Consider the following 24,311-nt stretch of genomic DNA (forward strand, 5'->3'; position numbering starts at 1 on the left):
TAAATGATCCGCCTCCAACTCTGTGCCGTGTTGAACCTGCTGGACAGAGACACACAGTGGATTGTGTCCGGCAGTCTGGCTACACACATCTATAACATTATAACAGGCTGCAATATAAACATATATAAACATATATATAAACATATAAATTAGGGCTGCTACTCAAAAATCGCTACTGCAGTGGCCCGTGGAGACCAGAATCTAAAGCCACATGATTCAAACCGATATATGATTTAAATTTGCACCAAGTACCGACTGATAAACCTGACACATTTCCCATATAGTAGCCCTGGCCGCGGAAAAATGGAACACTAAAGTGGCAGAAAGCCTCGATCCAAACATGACCGATTGATGCGAAATAAGAAAGAGATATACGGAAAACGAAATAAATCAAATCCTACCAGAATGCTCAGCAACAAACGGAGCAAATCAAAGGACCGTGGTCCGGCTTCTCTCTCCCTCTCCCTGTCTGTCCGTCTGTTCTCCTGCCGCCCCGGCATCGCTGGGTCCTCACGAGATGACGTCAGAGCTCGGGAGGATCACACGCGCTGAAATAACCGGTGACCGAGGCGCGTCTGACGTCAGACGTCGCGTCTGACGTCAGACGTCCGCCTGGAAAACCTCGGAGCCGCGACACACACCGCCGCGGCCGAGCAGCACAAGAGATGCCGGGCGCAATACAAAAAAAGGAAACAAGGAAAGAAAGTTCTCCCACTTCTGTTTTCATAAATTTATGTTCATAAATCATATTTAAAAAAAGAAGAAAAAAAAGAATTTCCCAGTTAACTTATGTTGCGAGGTTACAGACAACGCTCCCTCCGACGATGGATGTCTGCTGCCCGACCAAAGATCACGATCATGATCTTTCCCTGATTTCACAATGAAAATAAAATGCGATCTCAACGAGAGGATTTGCCTCCTTACCGAGCGTGCTGCTGCTCCTGGTCCCGTCGGTGTCTCGAATCCGTTTGCAGTCTGAGGAACGAACCCACCCAGCCCCCTCTCTCTGTGTGTCTCCCCTCTCTCTCCCTTTCTCTCTCTGTCTCCCTCTCTCTCTCTCTCTGTGTCTCTCCCTCTCTCTCCCTTTCTCTCTCTCTCCCTTTCTCTCTCTGTGTCTCCCTCTCTCTCCCTTTCTCTCTCTCTCCCTTTCTCTCTCTGTGTCTCCCTCTCTCTCTCTCTCTCCCTCTCTCTCTCTGTCTCCTCCTCTCTCTCCCTTTCTCTCTCTCTGTGTCTCCCTCTGTCTCCCTGTCTATCTCTCTCTCCCTCTCTCTGTCTCCCTCTCTGTCTCCCTGTCTCTCTCTCTCTGTTGCTCTCAGCCAGCAGAACTCTTTGTTCAAAGATTGTTCACAAACACAGCTCTCTCACACACTGACACTGACACACACACACACACACACACACACACACACACACACACACACACACACTTACATTTGGCCTCAAGTTTTGACAGAAGAATTTCTATTAGAAACTGACCAGTGGCTTGGTTTCAACCCCCTGTCCCAGTGAGAGGGATGAGAGAGGTGGGGGCTCCACTGTGAAGGGAAACAGAGTCATATTTGGAGAGAGAGAGGGGGGGGGGGGGTGAACAGAGTAACAATACTTGATAAAAAACTGTGTGCACATGTGCTCGTGCACGCGGGTGATCGTGTAGTCGTGCCTGGGTAGAGTTGGTACGAACGCTGTTGAGTCATGTGTTGAGTTGCACACATCTCTTTGTAAGGACTGAATATTTTATTCTGACTCCTACCTTCCGATCACCAGATCCTATAATAAATATAAATAAGAATAAACAAGCTTCAGCCCTTTCTTAGTCAGTCCCTCCCAAAATAACCCATCCTGCCCTGAACACTGGTCTGAGTGTAATGTCTTGACTTTAATACCAGACCTCACTCCAACAGTAGTCCCAAGGTCAAACCTATAGGAGGCCGTGTTGGATACTGTTGGGCACCAAAATAAAATCCAGTCAAACTCTTAAAAAGAACCCCAACGTGAACCGTCTTCCTCACTGTGAAACAAATCCTCACAACAACCTCAACCTAACCAACCTATAGGGGCCTTTAGTAAAAAGAAAAGAGCTGCTTCGGGAGGTCCACAGACCAGTTTAAGGAATATTCAACACGTCCACACAAAACTAAAACAAATTAAAGCCTTGAATTTAAGATTTGAACCTTCTTTAAGGCCTCAAAATTCGACAGTGAAGCAGGATCTAACTTCAGGCCTTTACCATGCCAGTGGATGTTGTCCTTTAATAGTGCATGTTAGAATATTTCAAACTAGTTGACATGCAAGGCTGGAGCCCATTGAGGTCAGAGACCCTGGGACAGTTGCCCACTTAGACAGATTAGTAATTCATATCTTGCTCTATAGGTAATTGAGTTCCACAATCCAGATACAAACCAACTTTTAAGTTATTTTTAAAATGTTTGGCTCTTACAACAGACTGAGAAGACACTCTGAAGTTCACCTTGAAGGCCAAACTACTGTTCTCTGGCTAAAGCAGGTCAACAAGCAGCTATCCAAAAAAAAAAAAAAAAAGTCATTATTGTTGACTTTTACAGTTAAGTGCACTGGAAGGTACACTCAGCGGGGAGACGCTTTTCAACCCTGCTGGGTCGACGCGAGAGCGACGGGGAGAAATAAAGACTCATTTAATCTTGAGTCATCGCTCAACATCGGACTGTCTTGGAGGTGTGAGATCAGTGGGCGTCTCACGGGGGAGTTTGTCTGACAAGCGCAAATACACATGCATGTATTTAAACATGCAAAACAAATGCCAGCGAGCAGAGAAGTCCCGGTTTTGCAAAGTGTTGGAGGAGACCCGAGAGTGACATTCCTGTGTGTCCAGCTGAGTGTGTGTGTGTTTTGGCAGCGGGGAGAGACTTGGAGCCAGACCAGCTGTCCCAGAAAAGCAACTGGTCAGCAGAGGAGCTTTATCCGTGCGGGGCCCCCTGCTTGGCCGTGTGAGGGACAGTGAAACATGTTGAAATTGACTGCAACGCTCCAATGGAAACATCTGGTTAAAATGCGGTCTGAAACGAAAGCGAGCACGCAGGTTATACAAGAAACTGATCTCTTATTGTCAGACGTTCTTGCACAGCTGGTCAGATTCAAGAGAATGAAATCACAATACTGGAAGTGAACACTTCTGTTTTACGTCTGCATTTTAATTTGCCGGTGAGAGCTGATCCACGTGCTGCCCCGGTGCTGAGTGTGCACTGAAACAGTCTGGGAGCAACCGCTCCTGACCGGATGCTGGGTTTCCATGGTGACACCGGAATCTGCCAGACAGTGATGTGTCTGCCAGGGATAATCTCAGCAGTGGGTCTCCTAAGCATGTGTGGATGTGTGTGTGATGGGATGAGATAACAAAGAGATATGCAGTGAGGATAAAGTCTGAGAGCAAACAGTCGCATGAATATCGACCAACTCCACCACCTGAGCCGAGAGACGGGAGAACAGGAGGTCGACTGAATTGTGAGAGACAACAGACGAGGAGTTCACAGAACAGACCAGGTTTCTTTTTTTTTTTTCAAAAGTGAAGAGGAGGCAGCCACGAGTGTCTGTAAGCATCTCCCACCTCCCCTCCCCTCCTCTTCTCTCCCTCTCACAGTCTCAAAACACCCGTCCTTTCCACCGCCTCTCACTTCTACCCTTCCCGTAACCATAGAGACCACTGTTGCCTGAAGAGAGGTTTTCTGCCAGACAGACGTGGTGGTGTCAAATGAGGATACTGGACACACAGCTTACGATACCGCCCTCCTCTTGAACAACCTTTGTCAACGCCTCTCTCAAGTCAGTTGAGGACACGTGCTGCACCTTCACGCAGATGCAGAGAACAACAGGATGTGGACGCCAATCAAATTATTTATAATCCACACTTGTCATCGCAGGTTTCACGCACAAGGAAACTTCAAAATTAAATTTGACCATCTGCAGTGTTATGCACAGAGAATGCTGATTTCAGTGTATTGTGTCCCTAATTGCTGTCTGGCTCCACGTGACCCGTCCCAGGCATTCACATTGGTTTCCCTGCTGGAAATGGCTCCATGTATTACATATGGTCCAAATCACAGAGATTAATTGTTAAATACCAGCTACAGTATGAGACACTGAGTTGCGTCTCTTTTGTGCAGCCTGTCTCTGCGGCTCCCCTCCTGCAGCGGGCCCTACACACCCATTCCTGATCACTGACTCGCATGAAAGAAATGCTCCTGACATTCACAGTCACCAAATAACACAAGCAATAAGGCGAGCTTCAGGCTGCAGAGGTGCAGCGGCGTTATTGTTATTGAAATGGCACAAGAGCAACAAAAGAGGCAAAGTGACATGGGTAAATAAAAAATGAGAAATCGGTCTTGGACGCACATGAATCTGAATCACGCTCTGACCTTATCCTCAAATGCCACCATACGTGTATATAAGTGCAGTTATAGATGAGCTCATACAGCATTACATCCCTGCTCTTTTATTAATACCAGCCGCATTAGAGAGCACATTACTTTATAAGGAAGCCAAGTGGTGTAAATGGTGTCTGGTGTATGTTCTAGTCTAGAGTGTAAATGTAAGTTTTTGTACCCAACATACACATACGACACAACCAGAACACACGGTCAACAGGGTTTAAATGGCGGAGCACATGTAAATAAAATCTCTTTGGCAGAAACAAGAAAAGCACTATTGGCTGTACATGAACATAAAATTTGGCAAATGTTTTGTTAAACATAAACATGAATAGGCAGCCACTGTGTGTACCTGTACATGTACAGTACACAGGATTGAGACTTTTCAGATTCTAGCTCAAAGCTTGATGCTTGCATCAACAGCAACCCTCAGGAGTCCGATCAGTCATTAAAACCCAGTCTACCAGCTTTCTTCTTCCTGGTATGCCCCCCCCCCCCCTTATTTTAAGAAGCTAAAACTAAAGTTAAAAGCCTACAAGACCCAGTATTTCAACTTCCCTCCAAATAAATTGTGGACCCTTCAACTTGATATTCCACATACAGGTGTGAAATTGACACCTAACCCCCCAGAGTTTTGCTTCAATAAATAAACACTCTCTCAAATCAAGAATAGAACAGAGGATGTTGAAAACCAACAGGCGAGTTACATAAAAAGAGAACAAAGCATGAACATGACTGAAGAAAGACACGTGTGAGGAAACATCAGAGCTGAGCACATAACATTTCTTGTGCTCATGATTGGTTCGATGATCCTTCATTGTGCTGGCAAAAGTCGTTTTTTCATAAATGCCAGTTTCTCTCCCACAAAGCCGTCGCTCATGTTGATTCATTAGTAAAAGCGATTCCGTACCAGTGCAACTACTTGGAAACTTTGTGCTCCAGCAAAAGATTTTGTCTGCGCAGTCTAGCAGATGTTTACTGTCACTGTATTTGCCCCAGACGGGGTCACATCCTCTCAATCTCCAGCATGAGTGTCAGGTCAGGTTGATCTTAACGGAGAATATGCAGGTATCTGAGCTCGGGGTACAGGAGGTTGGCGAGCAGGGCCAGAAGTCGGGGGGCATCCTTGAGGCAGTGTCCCGGGTAGCGGATGAACTGGACAGCCTTGTTCACAGAGTCCTCTAAGTCGGCGTACTGCTTACTGCTGGGCATCGCTTCCAACGCCCCCAACGTCTGCATTCAAAAAACACAAACAAACAGGTTATTTTTAGGAGATAATTGCAGAGTAGAAAATAAAAACACTACATTTGCAGTTTTTCTTCCATACTTGCTGGGCTTTCGCAGAGAGCTGCAAGTCACCGGTGGGTTGGAGTCGAAGCTCTGTCTCTGACGGGATCTGGACTGTCAGGAATGCTGCCAGACTGCGTACCACCACCCTGAACCTGTACATACAGGATGTAGACATTAACAGCTGGTTTGTCAACAGTGACAAATGAATATCTTATGCATGTGAGCCTACCTATTAGAAACAGGAGACCTCTTTCCCAGGCCTATAGCCCCCAGCAGCCCAGAATTCAGTCTCTCTTCTCCCAGCTGAAGGAGCCTGTTTTGCAACCTCAACAGACCCATGACGACTCCTGACACTTCTGCCAGGCCTGCCTGTGGCTGCAGCTGCTCTGCGGACAGGTTCAGTGCTTTGTGCCACCAAAGAAACAGCTTGGCCTCGTCACCCGGACCACTGCACAGACAGAACACATCACAGCTCACAAAGTTCTGACAACACAAAATCTGGCATATGATAAAGATTGCATTTCTAAAGCCAAACTAAATGAGATTATGAGCCAACCTGGGGAAGACCTGATTGGTCCATGTGTTAATTAGAGCCAGAGTCCTTCTGTCATTGGCTGCTGTGTATTCAGAGTTGAGGCGCTGCAGGATGAAGGCATAGAGCGTGAGGAAGCTGCCCCCTGAGTGGCTCTCGGTGACAAAGTCGTCCACTGTGAGCTCAGGCACCTGCAGGGACGCCAGCACAGGACCCCAGCCCACAGACTCCTCCTCGGCTTAACAGGGAGAGAAGCAAAAGCACAGAAAGTGAAATTACAAACATTTGAACCCTTGATATCATATTTAGCTAAACCAAAAGGGTGAAATTTAAAGGAGTAAACCAAAGGTTTTAGGTCAACGGAGAGGACTGGCAGTGGTAGAAAATACCTCTCATGAAAAACAATAGTACTTTGAATATAGTATGCTAACGTGACAGAGTACAAAGATATCTGCCAAAGAAAAAACAAGCATTTACTTGTTACTTGTTACTGTATATTGCGACTGTCAGAAAATTTTCGCCTGTCCTGTATGAGAAACTGTTCTTGGTGCACTGTGCAAGGCCATCTTATTTGTGGCAGGTCATGTCACTATCTCTGAGCGTCATAGTCATAGATTACAGTTAAGACATCTTGATACTGTACATTCTGCATCATAGTTTTAGAATATAGTATAGTCATCTTGATTCTAAGGAACCATTCCATGTGTTTAATGACGACATGATCCTGAGAGTTAGATACACCACACTGACCGGGAACAGGAGGGTTTTTGTGACACTTAACACTTTTTTGATCTTTGTACTGAATCCCCTCAATATATTGAGCTCCTGTAATAGCACTTCTGCTTAAGACATCTACGATCTCCGTCTTCTTGATTCAACTGCATACATTTTTCCATCACAGCGACATCTCGGCAAACAAAAGTTCTCCGCAGTTAAATAAGGAGTGCCAAATAAACCAAACTGTTGTTTCGCTTACCATGGTTGAAGTACGCCATGATGCATGCCTCCATGATGCGCGTCATGTGCCGTACTGACGCCAGACAGCGGGTGCAAGCTGTGAGAAGAGGCAGAATGGGAAACCCCCTCCCCTTCCTGTCAAGCCAGGTGATGACATGAGCAGCGAGCGCCTCGCCCGTCGAGACGCCAACTCCGTTCAGCAGAGCCAGAGCATCGCTGAAGAGACTGCTGAACGCCATGTGCCTCTGCTCCAAACCCGTCTCTGCAAGGAAAAAGGGAGCAGTGGAGAAATGATGACAATGATCATTTATGGGTGGTGATGTTTTTTTTGTTGTTGTTATTTTTCCGGCATGGTGGAAACAGACAGAAAATGAAAACAGTAGGGTAATGACATGCAGCAAACACTCCAGCTGGACACGGACTCGCTGCTCAGGGCATTTGAGCCCATGTGGTATGCCCCCTAACCATTCAGTAATTGGGTTGCCCCCACGTGAATGCTATTAAAGATGACAGCGAGGAAATCTCACCTGGTGGGTTGAACGTGACGACGCTCTCCAAAAGTGTCTCCAGCTGAGCCTCCAGGTTGCTGAGGCTGATGCTGCCTCCTTGCTCCAGAGTCACCACAGACTGCACACACCAGCACACATACGCTCCAGCCTTCAGCGTCTCCTCCTGACCGACGGAGAGAGATTATAATTGTTGTTTTATTGTTTGTTCGTTTGTTTGTTTGGGTTAATGCTATACTGAAAAAGATGCATGAATAAATACACAACATTGTCATTTATAATGTACTGTACACACAATTAAAGATATTCCATATATTCCCTTATTGACTCAACAGTGTGTCAACTTAACCAAATAAATAAATGTATTAATTTCTTACAGAAAGTTTCGTGTTTTATGCAGAGTTTATCCAATTCCCTCAGCTTTTCATTCAACTATATCAAAAAAATTTAATCAGAAAAAGTTTGAAAAGTTAAAGATCTCATATTACATTATCGAGTGGGGTATAATTTTTCAGCTCTACATCAGCGACATGTGTAAGGATTCAAGTGCTACATTTATGCGATTTGGCTTATTGATACGGAACTGGCAAACCAAAATTTAATTTTTCAAGTCTTAATGTCCGAGGATCTCCTAACTCTCCCACTTTTTCACAAGATGTGGTTCCCTGAGGGAGCAGAGGTGTAGATATGGGACACTCATGAGTATATTCTCATTAGGGTTCCTCTATATAGTACAGATGCTTAATGACAGTTACGTCTAGTTCCCCCTCACTCCCTTTAAATTTACTCATGAAAACTACGCTGTACTGTAAGAAGTTTTCATTCATTCATTTATTTCTCTGTAATTTCACTAATCATCTTAATACTAAATTACAAGAGGTGATTGTGATAAATTTGTTGTGAGTGTTGAAACCACCTTCAATGTAGTGTGGCTATATTGGACCTTTAGTGGGTCATTATATATTAATCAATGTTCGAACTGCATTGTCTCACCCGGTGTGGAGCTTCACTAGAGAGGGGGTGGAGCCCTGCTGCACTGCGCAGTGACTTCAGCAGCAGCTGAGTGGCGGAATCAGCGCTGAGCAGCAACGAGGGAGGGTAGTGGGTGCTGACATATCCCAGGATGCCTTGGTATGAGGACAGGTCCAGCTGATGCCAGGGCAGAGAGGTGGACTGGACCAACAAACTGAGCAGAGGGGAGTCCTGCAGGTAGAGGACGGACAAAACTCAAGAATGAATGAAAGACGGCAAAAGCTCTGACCCCGTTGTGAAACTCAAAATAGTCTGAACTCACCTGTTGACTCAGGAGCTGTTCCTCCTTGGCCAGAAAAACTAGCATGTAGAGCAGATAGACTAACATGGTGTGTGACTCCTTGTGAGTGCCCGCGTCTGGTAAAGTCGGATAAGTCGTCAAGGCAGAAGGTGTTTGTAACTGTTCACTCAGGACGCTAACCCAGTTGACTTCACACAACACTTCTCCCATAAACAAGAAGCAGCTCTTGGGACTTCCTCTCTCCACCTGCAGGCGCAGCAACGAAAAAAGAACGAAAAAATATTTCCTGTCAAAAAACAGACCTACAGACAAACAAATCCCCTGAATCCCAACTGAGTGGCCTTGGAATATATAAATTCAATGCTTGACTCTGACTTAATGCAAGCAGCACATTTACAGTATGGCTAAATTGATGGTCCAGTAAAAGTAATTAGAATATCCAAACTATAAAACAATTGAGAAGTATCTAATGTAATTGAAGAGACCTCTACAAAGAAATAAAAGGGAATGAGAGATGTCTTTTGAAACTAAAGATAAATTAAAATAAATGCTTGCAAATCCATAAATGGTTACAGATACAGCAGATATTTGGCTAATAAAAGTTATTAAAGAGCTCAATGAGATTAAAAGATTGACTTTACCTTTAACTTTTTAGAAGTTAAAAATCAATATTTTGGTTTGAATAATCAAAATACCGCCTCCTGCTTAATTCTATACTGTTTCTGGTATGTTTTAGCATTCATGGATGTATATGTTCATATATAATTCTTCTTTTTTTTTTTTTTTTGTTTCAATAACTTTATATATATTTAAAGTCTAGAGCGAGACCCTCGTGGCTCCTGTGTCTAGGAACAGGGTGTTGGGTCTATAATTATGTGGAGCGAGGCTAATAATAGGACCTGGGGCCAAGGACCGAGGTCTCAAATTAACAAGCTCCCCTGTGCCATGCATGCCTAGATCAGTGTGCTGTGTTGGGGGAGGTCAGGGGTCAGTCGCATGGTCAAGTCTCTCACATTGAAGAGCTGCTCCATGAGCTGAGTGTCGGGGTGCAGGCATCTCCAGGGCAGGCTGCGGAGGTGCGTGTGGTACAGGTAGAGCAGGTACTCGGGCGTTCGGGGTGAGGTGCAGCTCTCGCAGTATTGCATCATACAGAGCCACAGAGCTCCTCTCTGACCAGGGAGCAAACGATCTGCAACGCACCGGCGCACGCGTTAAAAGTAATTCAAACAGGCAGCGGAGAGGAGAAGCACTACAACACTCACACTTGTTTGAACGCAGCGCTTCTGGGGACCCACCTCTGAATCTATGATGCAGTGTGTCAGTGAGTTGAGCGTACAGTCCGACCAGACTTCCTGCTGCACTCGCATCCGTCTCCAGCCACGGGTAACACTTGTGGTTACTGAGACAAGGACATATTGATTACTGATATTCTCTTTACACTTGAAAGCACCAAACTGCTCTTTGTATCAACCAGGGGAATCACAGTACAAACCTCTGACTTTATTTTGACAAGGTTGACTCTAATCTCACACTAATAAGTATACATCTAATGTATTGCAGTGTTATGTTTGTGTTATATTTTGATAAAGGAATCTCTTACTGTTGATTCAGTTGGATAATACAACTTCAACACAAAAAGCATCTACTCTTCACCTTGAAAAAAAAAAAAGGATTCATAAATACTTTTTATCTGCTGCCCTCTCTAGAGCTTCTTTAGTCTGTGCTCACATACTGACAACAGCAGCTCTCCTCTATCTAAAACTGACGACTGTCTGTGAACTTTGGCTGTGCGATACATACCTGCCATCGTCGGTGTCCACAGGAAAGATCCATGGCTTAAATAACTTCTCTATCTTACTGTGCAGATCCTGAAGAGCTTTGAGAGAGCAAGAGACATTTCTCCGTCACAACGGCAGAAAACAACAAAGGAATACGCACGCAAAAATAAGGCTGAACTCTACAAATCACAAGGCTCATTACCCTCAATGTACGCTGACGTTTGGCGGTTACCTTTTATCATTTTGCCGCTGCCCACCGACTCCCTGGCACAGCTGCTGAGATGCACATTGATGAGACAGCTAATCAAATGATCCCAGAGGGAAACAACCTCACTGATGTAAGGAGTCCAGGCAGAGTAGAGGCCGAAACTGCGTAGTTCTGGCTTATTGAGGCGACTCCGTAGGAAGTAATCACCGAGCCAATCAACTGTCTCGTCCACCTGTTAGCAACCAATAAAAAAAAACACAGCTTTTTCACCTGCCTCCGCCAAGGTCCCAGAGTTCGCTTATGAAACCACATTTTTATTTGGGTCCGCACAAAATTGCACACAGCCCTAGATATCAGTCAACTACGTAAAACAGATTTTTTTTCATCTAGATTCATGGATTATTCCCTGGGATATCAGCGAAAAAACCCCCCAAAAAACCCATTCTTTTCAGTTTTGTGGAAATGTGTTCTGAAGTTTTTTTGTTTTTCTTTGCGTAATCCTGCTGACTGACAAACAAACAAACAGTGGTGAAATCATAACCTCCGTGGCGGAGGTAATTAATGTTTGAGTATCAATTTTGTGTCTAACAGCTACAACATCCAGATCCCTTACCTGCTGAGGAGAGAGGCTGACGGGGGACCTGAAGGGAGATGCTAGGGGCCCGACACCACGGCTGGGGACATCAGCGGTGCTGAGGGCTTGTTCACCTTTGCTCCTGCTGCTGCGGGATGGAGGCAAACAGCCCAGCACTCGCAGAGTTACCTTCCAGCACTCCGGGCTCAGTAACTGGTTTGACGAGCCTGGTGAGGTTAAATAACACCTTTGCTTATTGCACATCAAACAAATAAAGTCAGTATCCTTGATATAAATTCCAGCCAATTGATTTGACAATTGTGGCTCAATTTTGGAACCATTTCATCTCATGGCACTTCGTCAAAATCACTCAATAGACTTTCAACTCAGATGTGAGTCTGTGGATTGAAGTTATGATTCAGCCAACTTTAATGACATTCATTCATCATCTAAATCTTTTGTTGGTGAAAGGTGAGTAGGAGGCAATATTTGAAAATGATGAAGGTTGCCTCTGAATCACTTGAATGCAGAACAAGAAAGCTTTTGAAAGCAGCCCCTGCTCCTAATTGTATTAACAGGCAACATGTAACATAACAGACAATGAAAAGCTGCTATTGAATGTGAGAGATTGGTCAGAAAATGTCTCTATTTTTCCCTCAGCACTAGTGTTTGTTCTGATGTTCTATCAGCAATTTCCTGTCAAAGAACTTAATAAAGGATGATGTGATTTGAGTAAAATAATGACTCATGTTGTGGCTTCTGAATTAATAATCATTTGAATCCAGTTGGACAGACGTATACATACACAAACACACAAACAGACTTACTGGTCATAAGCAGGCGCAGGCAGTCACTGTAATGATCAGGGAAATGGTGGCGTAACAGCCACGTCCAGTGTTTGGCAAAAAGGTGAAAAGGTGTGAGAAGTTCGGGCTCCGGTTCTCGTCCACAGACACAGAGAGCACCGTGGATCAACTCCAGCAGGCGGGTTCTCTCCGAAAACACGGGCTGAGCTTCATTCAGCCACTGGGACAAATCAAACTGCAGAAGATGGAGAAGAAGGGTCTGCATTAACTACTGGACTACTGTGGATGTATAGTATATATTTCTTCTACGTGTTACGCTTTTGTGTCCGGCCTGACCTTTGTGAGCAGCATGAAAATGACATCAGCACTGTCGAGGTGCAGGGAAGTCACCACATCTTGGTAGAGAAAGACGAGTTGATCGGGCGCAGCGTTAGGGGTGAAGAAGGGGGAAATGAGAGGGCAAAGACGCCGCTGCTCCAGAATGGTCTTCAGGACACGGCCACACTCCTCTGCGTTGCCCTGGATAAACACCTAGACACAAGCAAAATGTAATTTCCCAAATGCTTTACATTCTGGTCATCACGTTAAACCTGTAGTTTTCCTTCTGTTATTTAAATCAATTAATCAAATAGAGTCAACAGGGACATAGAAGTTACAAATATTGCAGTAGCATTTCTGATTCAATGTCCTTTTGAAATAACAAAGGGAGAATGTGGTCTACGTTTCTTGTTGCGTTAAGGTCAATGTCAGGCTCCAAGAAACACTGTGAAGCAAGTAAGTGAAACAGTCTTGCTAATGGAAACTATTTCCATTACGTATTGTGGCTCAAGTTGTTACTGGTAAACTTTTGCTTGGATATTGTAAATCAAACTAAACAATCAGTAATATAAATCTTATAATGTTATGTACTGTATGTCTGTGTACGCACCTGTCCCAGGATCTCGACACACGAGGAGAGGTACTGGCGCGTTGGGGGGTGTCGCAGTGTGTCCTCACACACAAAGGAGACCACCTGGTGGAAGGCTGACACGCCGACATTGTGCACTGCAGGAGATTTCTGTGCCTTGTGCATATTCACCAGAGTCCTGAGCACATACACATAGTTCACACTAGGTAAAACACCTTCTTTTAATCAAAAACCCTGCTCTTCTCTCACAAAATGTGTTTGCACTTAAATCAGTTGTGATAGAAATTTCTTTCGATAGAAGAATCTGTTTTTACTGACGTGATGAAGTTCTCAGTGTGGACCGCAGCCTGGGCCAGGCTTTGAGGTGGAGGAGCCATAGCGTCGGTTTGGAGTTTTTTGATGTCCCTTCGCAGTGACGTTATCTGAGTTTGCACTGCCTCCTGTCTCTGGACACGCTCACACTACGTTGTTTACACACAGATACATGCAGATTAACCCAACAGGGCAAAGACTTTAGAGTGGAATCTCACAATGAGCAATATATGCAGTTTTAGTGGATTTACTGTGACGGTGATGTTTGCAGGTCCCTGGCATGGCTGCCCTCCCTTCCCTTTACACTCCAGGGCCATGGTGACTTGCTCTGATCGGTTCTTATACAGCAGAGGGAGGCTCTCCAGAAGTTCCTGCTCCATCGCCACCTGCTGGGCTTCACGTGCTACTGCAACCCTAACACCAACACAAAGTACTTTGGAATCAGCATGCAGCTTTGGATACAATTTAATGTACAAAGCAGAATCTAAAACAATTACATAAACATTAAAATCACTTGATTGTGTGTTAGTAAATACGCAGTGAGTGATTTTCTATCTATGCGTGTGTGCTCTGTGTGCCACTGATGATGTGGAAATGTTTCATCGAGTGTATGACGTCCACATACCTGGCCTGGTCTCGCAGAACGCAGAGGTCCCGCTGCAGCAGTTCTGCGGCAGCTTTAGAGTCAGTGAAGCAGCTGGTGGGAACCTCAGCCACAGGCGCTTTCTGCTGCTGCAGCTCTGGAGCTGGACGAGGTATCGGATGCTTCTGAAGATTGGACAGAATACGCTCCTTTGCTGCAAACAGAGCACAACATCAAGCTACTGAATTTTTTTTGAAATCTTAATGTAATCAGGTGGAATGGATGAGGGCAAAATCACCTTTTTTTTTTTTAGTTTGGGAATATTATTAATATTCCGATATACAGAATATTTCTACAGCATTTGAACTTTTGCCAGATTTAGCAGATTGTGTGTGTTCCTTTTAGTCAGTCAGTCTTGTTGGGTCTAAATTGAAGGTTTTGTACCATTGCTGGGGCTGGTGTAGTCTGTGAAGCCAGGGCTTTGACCCTGCAGGAAGTTTGGCTCACTCTGCACCTTCTCCCACAGAGACAAAACCTCCCTCTCATCATACTGCAGACGCTCCTGGTCCACATACTCTAGCCAGAGTTCCTACAGCAAAAAAATGAAAAACAGAGATTAAAATTTTAGAACAATATAATGTAATGCACAAGAGCGCTGAGTAATCTGCCGCAACAATCAGATTTTTAAATTTGTAAATACAATCCTAAAGAAAAAGATAAACAATAAGTCAAAGCCACCCACCTGATGCCGCTGCATAACCTGTGCTAGTCTGTGTGGTTCATATTCTGCAGGAAGAGAGGGTAGGTACACTTCCTGCTTCTGCAGAGTCTCATCATCCAACCACACAGCGAACACACTAAACAACCTGTAGACAACCAATCAGCTGAGATTTGAGCTGTAAAGAAAATAATGTCTGGCACTAGCTGCAACAGCAAGGAATGATTTGTAATGCGCACATTAAACATCAGAGCCCTACCTGACAAGCTCGGAGTGTAACCGAGGAGAGGTGAGGTAAGGTAGACGGGGATCGTCGGGGGACTCATCACCCTGGCTGTCTGATGAGGGCGTGTGTGGTGGGGGCACCCTGAGGGCCTGGCTGGCAGCATGGTGGAAGTCTGACACTGCTTGTATCCTCTGTCTCAGATCTTTGAGTAAAGCGGCTTGAGATGAAGTCTGGAAGAACCTTCGCCCAATACATCCGCCTGCAGCAAGCCTGGTGGACACCACACACAAACAGGTACATGGTACTGGCACATGGATTCTGCCTATATCCTGGTTTCTTTGGCTAGGGAACATTTTCTGTGTGTGCATCATACCCATACTCAGGCCCGGGCTGTCTGAGGTAGAGCTGTAGGAACTTCTGCCAGACCAGAGGAAGGAGTGGGTGGTCAGGGGGTGTGACTAAAGCCTGACAGGCCCAGCGGTACACCTGCAGCCTCTGCATAGACGGGGCTACCGGCAACTTCAGCCTCTGCTGCGCCTTCTAGCTCAGATACAGACACACTGTTAACAACTGCTACATACAACACCCTCAACAAATGTGTAACTTTTGTGTTTTTGTGTTTTTTTTTTTTATACCTTTAAGGCTTGATCTGGTGAGATGTTTGGCTCTGACAGAAGCTCATGTTCGACACAGCATCTCAGCTGCAAATCTTCCTCAAACGCGCCCTCCATATTCAGCACCATCCAGGTGAACCACACCTACAGACACACAGACAACACCAAGTGCGTCAGGACTGAGTGTTCTGCTGATAAGAGCCTCAGGCCTTGCACATACTGCTGGTGCTTTGGGGTATCGTACCTCTGCACAAAGGGATTGGCCCTCTATGAAGGAGGGCGTGGCATTCCCAGCAATCCAGCCAACTAGAGAGGAGAGCAGACCCCGATCACCATGGCAACCCAAGGCATTCTGCATGAGGTAGGAACAAACATAACTGGTGTCACTGTGACCGTTCTTCTTTAAGCGTAGTACTTTTCACCTCAAAGTGTCATGACTAAATCTTTTCACTGGGGAAATTGCCCTGCTGATTTATGCTTTAAATACAATATATTAAATTGACTTTTTTGGGTGCATCATATTGACTGTATGGTGCATCTTCACCAAGCTCTGCCTGTTAATGTCAATGTAATTTTTATTTGTATAATATTACTAAAGGCCAATTACAGTGCTAAAATCAGACATCTGCAACTTTGAGACCAACGAGACTCCCTAAAGTATGCAAACTTGAAAAAAAAAGAAAAGGAAATACCTTATGCTGTTGGTACAAGAGTTTCTGCACACATTCCTCTTGGTGGTGTGCAAATGCAGCACAGCAGATCTGATCCATGAGGAATAGGACCGTTTTGTCCCGATACCACAGGTTCTGCTGTGTCAGAATTCCAACCCAAAACTCCAGCACTGCTGCAGCTCCAACGCGGCCTGGCTGCGAACTCTCGACCACATGACTCTGGAAGATAAAGCATTTATACATGTCATCTTTGACTTAAGTAGATGTACACGATAAGAAAGCTTACGCAATTTTTTGTGATAATACTTGACACTTGACATCTTTTTTCTAACCATTATTGGACTCCTAGACTTTAAAAATTTCCTGTGATGACCAAAGACCTGAATATATATAATACAATAAAGGCTCTGAGTGACAAACCTGAATGACACTGTTCAACAGTCTGACGTTGTCTCCGTAGGTGGTTCCTGTGAGGAGTGGTGCTACCCGGTGAGTGACCTGCTGTGTCACACCTTGAGGACACACACTGTCGTACTGCAAGAACAGCTGCATACAACTTACAAACCTGGCATTAACAGAGGAAGGGACAGTGGAGACAACAATAAGCGTAAGTGAGATACAGTAGCTGCTATAATAAATATATTGTATCTGTTTTTATAAGCTGTGTCAAAGATGCGTCTGTCTTACTGAGAGTTGTTGAGCAGGTAGAAGCTGAGAGGGTAAGTTGGCGGTAGTATGTTGTCCAGCAGTTGTACGGCAGCTTTCAGGTGGCGAGACTGAATCAGACTCTTCAACAACCCAACTCCATCAGTACAAAAGTGCTCCAGGCTGGACAATCACACACAGAGACAATCCGCCAGAGATACATTTGAGTCACATTCAACAGGCAAATCATCCATTAACATTTAGTTTTCTACATGCGAGTACAGACCTGTGTCCCACTGTTGTCATGGCAATGGAAAGGTAGCATCCAATTGGGATGCCTGCTTTTACAGCCCTGAGAACAGAGTGCATGCTGGGAGCGTGTGTGAGATCTGGAGGTGGGTTGGATGCCAGAGCAGGGACCGACCAGGCTCCTTTCGGGCTCTGAGCATTGCCATGGAGCTTCAGCCGTAACAACAGTTGCCATGCCCATTGACTGAAGGATGCTTCAGGAGATACGCCCAAACGAAGGACACTGGCAAGGTAAGACACCTGAGGCGAGAAAACAAGGTCATTTTGTTGAATGCTGTGTTTAGATGAGATGCGTATGATTAGAGGGCGGATGTGTCACCTGTTTGATCCCCTCCGATATGAGGCCACTGTATGGTTTGTCAGTAAGGTACTTCTGATAAGCTTCCGCCACCAGCAGAGCCACTTCACTGTGGAGAGATGAAGACAGGACCAAGGAGCCATCCTGTGAGAGGAAACAGGTTTAATCATTTCATGACAAACTCAAAACTGTGCAATCAAGACTTTTGGTAAGATCACTTTAATGCGCCAACAACTACCTGTGCATAGCCCCAGTTCAGACCCTCCAAGATAACACAGGCCAGCCGGTTCTCCACAGCGGAAAGAGGATGTTGGAGCAGCCAGGCTCCGATCACACATATTTCCTCTGGCCGTGGCCGCCACAGACTCAGAGGCAGCTCTTTACACAAGTATAAAGCCACCTTACACACACAAAGCACACAGACAAAAAACAAATTATATATTTTTTTCTGAATGCAGAACTATCTGCAATTAAACCATAGCATAATTAAAAAATAGCAGTACTTACCATTCCTACAGTCTGTATCGTCTCTCGGAGTTTCTCCAGGAGCACAGAAATAACATAGGGATGGGCTGTTGCTATGGCAGCCAGCAACTCCCTGCCCACCTTCGAGTATATTTCTCTGGTAGATGTGCACACGTAAGACACCTGAGGAAAAGAGATGTCGAAGAAAAGTTAAGTACTATGTTTTGAAACCGAGGGGTCAGTGCAATGAATCTGAATCAGTATTAATCAGTTTATCCTTTGAACTTCCTCTTATTCTCTATGCTACCCAACAAAAAGGATAGTGTCTAGTTACAAATTATGCTAAAAGATTAAACAGATGCTTCACGGTGGATTAACAAGCCTATTTTCCATGTGTATTTAATATAGAACAAACCCTAGATAAAACAAAGATACCCATCATTTATACAGCAAACGCAGGTTTATTATGTTTCACAAAGTGTTACCTCCACAGTAAACCTTTGCTCCAGTGTTTTAATTGAATTAGTCTGTATAAAATACAAGAGTGAGACAGAATCTGTTTTCGTTTCACATCAAAATTTTCTTTTAATTCATATTATAATTTTGCATCTACTGCCTACCTGGTAAATCAGCAGAGTAATAGTCGTAATGAAGGTGGGGTCGGTGTGCTGAGTCGGTGTAGCCATGTGTGCTAGTGCGGTGAGGAGGGAGATGCCGTCAGAGCTGTTCACCTCACACAGCCATTGCTCAAATCTCCCCTGGTGCTCTGGGTCTGTGACAAAGTCAGTCATAAAATATCAGGATGACAACTGTCAGATAAATGACACAAATTGTTTATATCTGTTCCCAGTCCCAAAGCAGCGCCAATGCACCGAATGACTTGTGAAATGTGACATTGAGTTTAAGCAGTTAGATAAAAGTTTGACTCAAACGATTGTGGATGTTTTTAAATCTGCTTTATCAATTGTTGTGAAATTGTCAGATCACATCTAAGCATTGCTTCAGTGCCCATGGTTGTTTGATTTTTTTTAGATTGGAATTTTTGTGTGTAAATATGGGTACCTCTGAGAGACTGAATGCAGGAGTGTGTGTCACTGGCAGTGCTGAGTGTTTCTAGTCCTGCTATCTCTGCGCTTTGCATCACATAAAGGACCTTCCACAGCATAGAGCTCGACAAAGTCCCGTACGGCATCTCGGACATAAAGAACCAAATGCCCAGCCTGTGAAAAGGACACACGCCAAAAATTTAAATAAACACAAAAATCCATAAGGTGAATCATTTCCAGTTAAGGTGGAAAGTTAAGGCCAATTCCTCACCGTTTGTTTCTGAGAACATGTAAAACAGCTCTGAGGAAGAGATGATCATATTCCAGCTGAAGTTTGTCCAAAGACAGAGTGTGTACATGAGGGCTGGATGCACCAGCCACCGCCACATACTGGGCCCAGTGATCACTGACGTAACACACCGTCATTCTGAAGGAAAGTAAAAGAAGTAAAAGGTTACAGATGTTTAATGTTATGCATTTTCTGATGTTCATAGCATTATAACTTGTCCAAAGAAGAGCAGGCATGTATTCTGTGCCTATGTCATCGATGCACTGACCGTATGATGTGTCCTATTCGTTTGACCAATTGTCTGTATCGCGCTCTGTTGTAGGTTTGTAGGCCGCAAGCGAGGATTTCGATGAGAGAGGAAGCGAAAGCAAACACACGCATCATCTTCTGACTGGAGTAGGCCTGGGGATCATACACACCTGGAGACAGAGTGGTCCGTCAGTTCATACGATGAGGAATGGGTCCAACAGACAGACAGGCGCACAGACAGACAGAAGACTCCCTTACCCTGCTTGCTCATGCCCAGCATGTGTGAGTAGAGCTGCTGAAGGGGGAACTGGGTGAGTAAGCAAATGAGATCCTCCTCACAGAGCAGCAGCCAGCTGCTGTCTGGATCCTCATCCTTAACACAGACAATAGCAGGTCAATGCAGTTAAGAGGTTAAATGACACACATATTGTATTGATTTAAGAAAACAAGTCATCCTCTACTTTACCCCTTTTAAGGGAAAATGCAAAGTGGAGGCTACTTTCCTTTTATATGACAGACCTTTCTATTAAATGTATATTTACATGAACGTTGCAGAATATACGATTTTTTAAAATTATAGTTTTATTATAGTTTATTCAAAACAAAGTGGTTCCTTAGCAACACGGTGGTATTGGCAGCCGTCATGGTGTTAAACCAGCAGACTGACATTCAAATGACCGTAGGCATTAATTAGGCACATTGTTCAACAGCTTTAAATGTGACTCAGCAGATCAGAACAAAGACTAAAATAGTCAGTACTGCAAACATCAGTGACACTTCATTGACAGACATATAACTGAATCACACTAATAAGAAAAGAAATTAGAAAGATATTATATATATTTATAAAATAAAATCTGTCACACGATCACTGTGGTTATTTTCCTTGTGTTTTTTACTATCAGTGTTCATTTTCTTCCATCTCATATACAAATACAACAGAAACTTGCCCTCATTTTCTATCCTAATTTTTTGTTTGTTTTCAAACTGTGACAAGGCAGTTTGGTCTTTCTCTCAGGATAGAACTATTGCTTCCCTACACTTACTTCCTCTCCGCCTTCATCCACTAGGGTCCAGTTGCCAGACTCAGGTCCAGAGGCCGAGGAACTCTGGCTCTCACAGGGCTTCATATGGCCCAGGAACTCTGCACGGTGTCTGAGTCGAAACAGAGAAGCCGCTGGTTAGACCTGGATTCTCATGGATGTCCATACACTTAAAACTGCAGTGGGCAGTTCAAAGTCAGGAAGTAAGAAAGAGTTATGGTTAAAGAGGCTCCTTTACTTACTTGGCAGGTGACATTAGGATGGCTAGAGCTTGCATAAAGTGCTGCACTCCACAGGGGTTTCCCAAAACTTGAATCTGAGGTAGATAAGCAGAAAACTCCAGTAATCATAAATGCACACCTACTGAAATGAACAAGACAACGCAAAATATTTGAAATAAAATATTGTGTCCTTGACTAACCTGAAGGAAGGGTGCAGACCACTTTCCAACCCCAGCAGAACAGCAGAGAAGATGGCACAGCAGAAACAGATGCTCTCCTGACCCGCCAACATGCAGCAGGACAGACACCTGGAGAGCAGACAAGAGCCTTGTGAGGAAAAGAAACAACAAAATACCTCGACCAGTGGAAGATGGAGAAAGAAAAGTGGTTTGTGTGTGTATACCAATCTTTCCAGCCAATGATGGATGTCTGTTTGGAACTGTGCGTCATCGAGGACTCTACGTGTGAAACTAAACAGGACACTAATGGCCTCTTTCAGGGGTTGAAGAGAACACGGCTGTGTTTGGTTACCAGAGCAATCTGAAAACAAAAATAAAACAGACAAAACTGATGTAGAGGAGACACTTGACAGTAGTTATAGAGTTGGGGTAAGTACCATTTGTAAGACGCTCACCTTTTAGTAGACGATACAAGTATGACTCCACCTGTACGCGTGAAAGCAGAGCAGTATACGCATGCAGCGCCACCTTCTGATTGAGCAGCTCACTGCGAGCTTCGAACAGTCTTCCCAACTCAGCCAGCACATTCTGACTGAAATCCGCCTGCTGGAAGCGATGGTACCCACACACCTTAGACTGATCTGCACACACACCCTGTTGGGAAAGAAATTAGATTTAAAAGTGGTATAATAGCAGGGGATCATTCTAGTTCTCTTTAATATATGTTTTTTTCTTTCAGTAGACACACCTGAAGTGTGAGCTGTTCATCTCTGAAGCTCCAGAGACGGTTCTGTGTGCTCTTGCAGTCAGAGGACTGTGTGTGTAGCTGTGTGTGTGACAGGGTCAGCTGTCGGCGGCAGCGCCAGTAATTCTGCAGCAGTTCGGTCAGTTCGTGGTTCTCCTGCCGGGCCAGAGCACAGAACTGGGCCGCACACTCTTCTACGCCTTCCAACCACGCTCGCAAACCTCCGCCTGGCTCCCAAACACTCAGCTGCTCCTGGGAGAAGGGCTGCAGAAAGAAAAGCATGAGGCGAGTGAAGTTATCTCTCGCCTTAATGCATGGGCATATGAAAGGACTTAAATATCACAATATTTTATTACAAAATACTTTAACACTGACATACTGATCCAATTATTCTTCACTGAGCTAAACAAGTCTAATGAGCAGTTTTAAAACAGAAAGTAAAAACACTGTGGTGTTTCACTACATACAGGTACGTGTATTTTAACAATGTAATTAAGCCCACTTAGACTTTTTCCACTTGGGAAACCCCCCACAACTGTGTAAATTAAATAACCTGATGTTTTCTCTTGGTGTATGACAGTACCTGCATTTCTGGAGCCGTCTTGGGTAATTCTGGGTAGAGTTTGCTCGTGGAAAGTTCAGCTACAGACTCCAAAGGCTGCAGACTGGGAGGAGAAGATTCCTGCTCAGGTAGCGCCAACACTGCAGGTCCTTTTACACCATTTTTCATAGTTGGCACATTGAGCTGCATCACAGGACCCTCCTCCAGGGTAGGAAGAGATGGGTAAAGTTCAGGGGCGCTTGGAATCTCAAACTGAGTTGAAACACAAGGCCGATTCCACGATTGTGTGTCCTTTCCCAACTCAGTGCTGTGTGGTGCAGCTTTAAGTTCAGCCCCCTGAGCTGCAACCCTGTCATCGTCCTCTTTCTCATCTTCTGACTCCCTCAGATGCTGTGCACCATGTGAAGTCTCTGTTGACAAACTGAGGGTCGACTGTAAAGTCTTAGTTAACACAGATGTGCAAGTCTGTGATGAAAACTCCCTTTGTTTCTCAGAGGGCAGATCTGACGGCTGTGCTGTGGTCTGAGGGAGCTGAACGGGGTCCGGACGCTCCTCCTCTGGCTCCTGATAGGGCAGACTGAGGGGGATGTCTGTGAAGCCAGAGGTGGAGTCCTCATCACACACTGCCGAGGGAGCTGTGGCTCTTTTTTCTTCCTCTGCCTGCTTCTGCTTCCTGGCCAGCTGAAAACAACAAGACAATAAATAAATTCAATTAAATTACATAAAATGTCCTTGATTTACAACTCAACCCGCGGTTGTTTTCTACACACGATGAAGGGCATGTGACCTAAGAGCATATACAATGATAAATGTGGCAAAGAATAGTAAATCATGTGTGTCAGTGATGAGCCCTGTCATTTTAAATCAAGGGAAACGTGACTACTCTATGCGTAGTTACCATGTCTTCCAGTTTCCTCTCAATCACTAGACACACACATATCAAGGATAGGATACTGACGGGGGAGCCCTGTCTTCATCGGACCAATACTTGCAGGAAGAAAGAGAGAGAAAGGTGAGGAGGAGGGATTGAAAAGGACGTGGTTTAATTACCTGAGACTTTCCGCTGGTTTTCGCTTTGGGCTTCTTTGGTCTGACAGCCTCCATGTTTGGTCACTGCTCAGCACAGCTTTCAGCTCTTCGAGTCAGATCACACGGACATACAGTTGGGCAGAGGTGTCTCCTGGTGGAAACGATCGACTGAAAACGAACGAGCCTAATGTACAGTGTGCATCTATACTGTACACACAAAACAAAACAACCCCAACCACTATGAGCTGCAACAGCGAGCTGGGTCGTTCGTGTGATAAGCAGCTGGCTGCGCTGTCAAGATACTGTCAGTGGTGGTAAACACAACACTCCTGTATGGCCCATTGAGAAGCGTCACTGACGGAGGATTGCAAGGCAGCGACTAGCATGTATGTCTGCGTAAACATCGTGTCCAGAGAATACATTTCTGGAAAAACAAAACCAGCAGCAGCGCATTAAACTCCACAGCTGAAGACGCCCCGACAAGGCTAAGCTAAGCTAACGCCTAACTGTCAGTGTGCAACGCTGCATTCGTTATTTATCCACCAGCGGCTCAAAGCTTTTTTCCCCCCTATTGTTGCTCACATTGTCAACATGAGATTTCAACACATCGAGGCGAGTGACACGCAGCGGCAGTCCGCTCCGCTGGTCAGCTGTCATTTGTTTTGTTTGTTCCAGGAACTCCGCTATCAACAATCTGCGACCACGTGACTACTCCACCTCTCAACGGAAAGCCGGTGAGGCCAAACCGGGCGCCGTTTCCTGAAAAGGCTCAGATCGTACATAATATTGTTACGATACTTTAAAGACTTGTTAAACTGGCAATTAATAAATTAATGAAATATTTGATACATCGGTTGAAGTCATCAAGTAGTA

At 44.8% G+C, this 24,311-nt stretch overlaps 2 protein-coding genes across 3 annotated transcripts in view; both read right to left on the minus strand.

The window, feature by feature from the left end:
• dnajb5 (DnaJ heat shock protein family (Hsp40) member B5) overlaps positions 1-1,050 on the minus strand; it is a 9,349-nt gene extending 8,299 nt beyond the window's left edge. Inside the window, exon 1 of one of the 2 annotated variants that reach the window (XM_035640949.2) lies at positions 925-1,050. The gene's annotated coding sequence lies outside the window, so the exon portion shown is untranslated. Of the gene's footprint in view, positions 1-401; positions 570-924 lie in introns of those variants that run through there. The other variant, XM_035640950.2, reaches the window with a different exon arrangement.
• Positions 1,051-4,452: 3,402 nt separating this feature from the next.
• On the minus strand, positions 4,453-24,145 carry epg5 (ectopic P-granules autophagy protein 5 homolog (C. elegans)). The gene is made up of 45 exons (XM_035639429.2): positions 23,460-24,145; positions 22,431-23,090; positions 21,851-22,111; positions 21,558-21,756; positions 21,327-21,463; positions 21,124-21,231; positions 20,945-21,018; positions 20,706-20,814; positions 19,918-20,032; positions 19,679-19,829; positions 19,393-19,548; positions 19,138-19,295; positions 18,696-18,847; positions 18,118-18,258; positions 17,849-18,010; positions 17,632-17,754; positions 17,290-17,552; positions 17,046-17,186; positions 16,779-16,923; positions 16,380-16,577; positions 15,932-16,039; positions 15,709-15,831; positions 15,447-15,613; positions 15,107-15,343; positions 14,872-14,995; positions 14,574-14,718; positions 14,172-14,343; positions 13,798-13,960; positions 13,553-13,695; positions 13,256-13,412; positions 12,664-12,858; positions 12,349-12,562; positions 11,561-11,748; positions 10,972-11,179; positions 10,762-10,837; positions 10,257-10,360; positions 9,975-10,150; positions 8,983-9,207; positions 8,682-8,891; positions 7,710-7,854; positions 7,202-7,444; positions 6,250-6,463; positions 5,923-6,141; positions 5,731-5,845; positions 4,453-5,636 (listed from the first exon to the last, which is right to left on the minus strand). The coding sequence occupies exons 1-45, from the start codon at positions 23,511-23,513 to the stop codon at positions 5,454-5,456; spliced, it is 7,761 nt and encodes a 2,586-aa protein (XP_035495322.2). The 5' UTR covers positions 23,514-24,145; the 3' UTR covers positions 4,453-5,453.
• Positions 24,146-24,311: the final 166 nt, after the last annotated feature.

The sequence above is a fragment of the Scophthalmus maximus genome, chromosome 19, assembly GCF_022379125.1.
Source record: "Scophthalmus maximus strain ysfricsl-2021 chromosome 19, ASM2237912v1, whole genome shotgun sequence".
NCBI lineage: Eukaryota > Metazoa > Chordata > Actinopteri > Pleuronectiformes > Scophthalmidae > Scophthalmus > Scophthalmus maximus.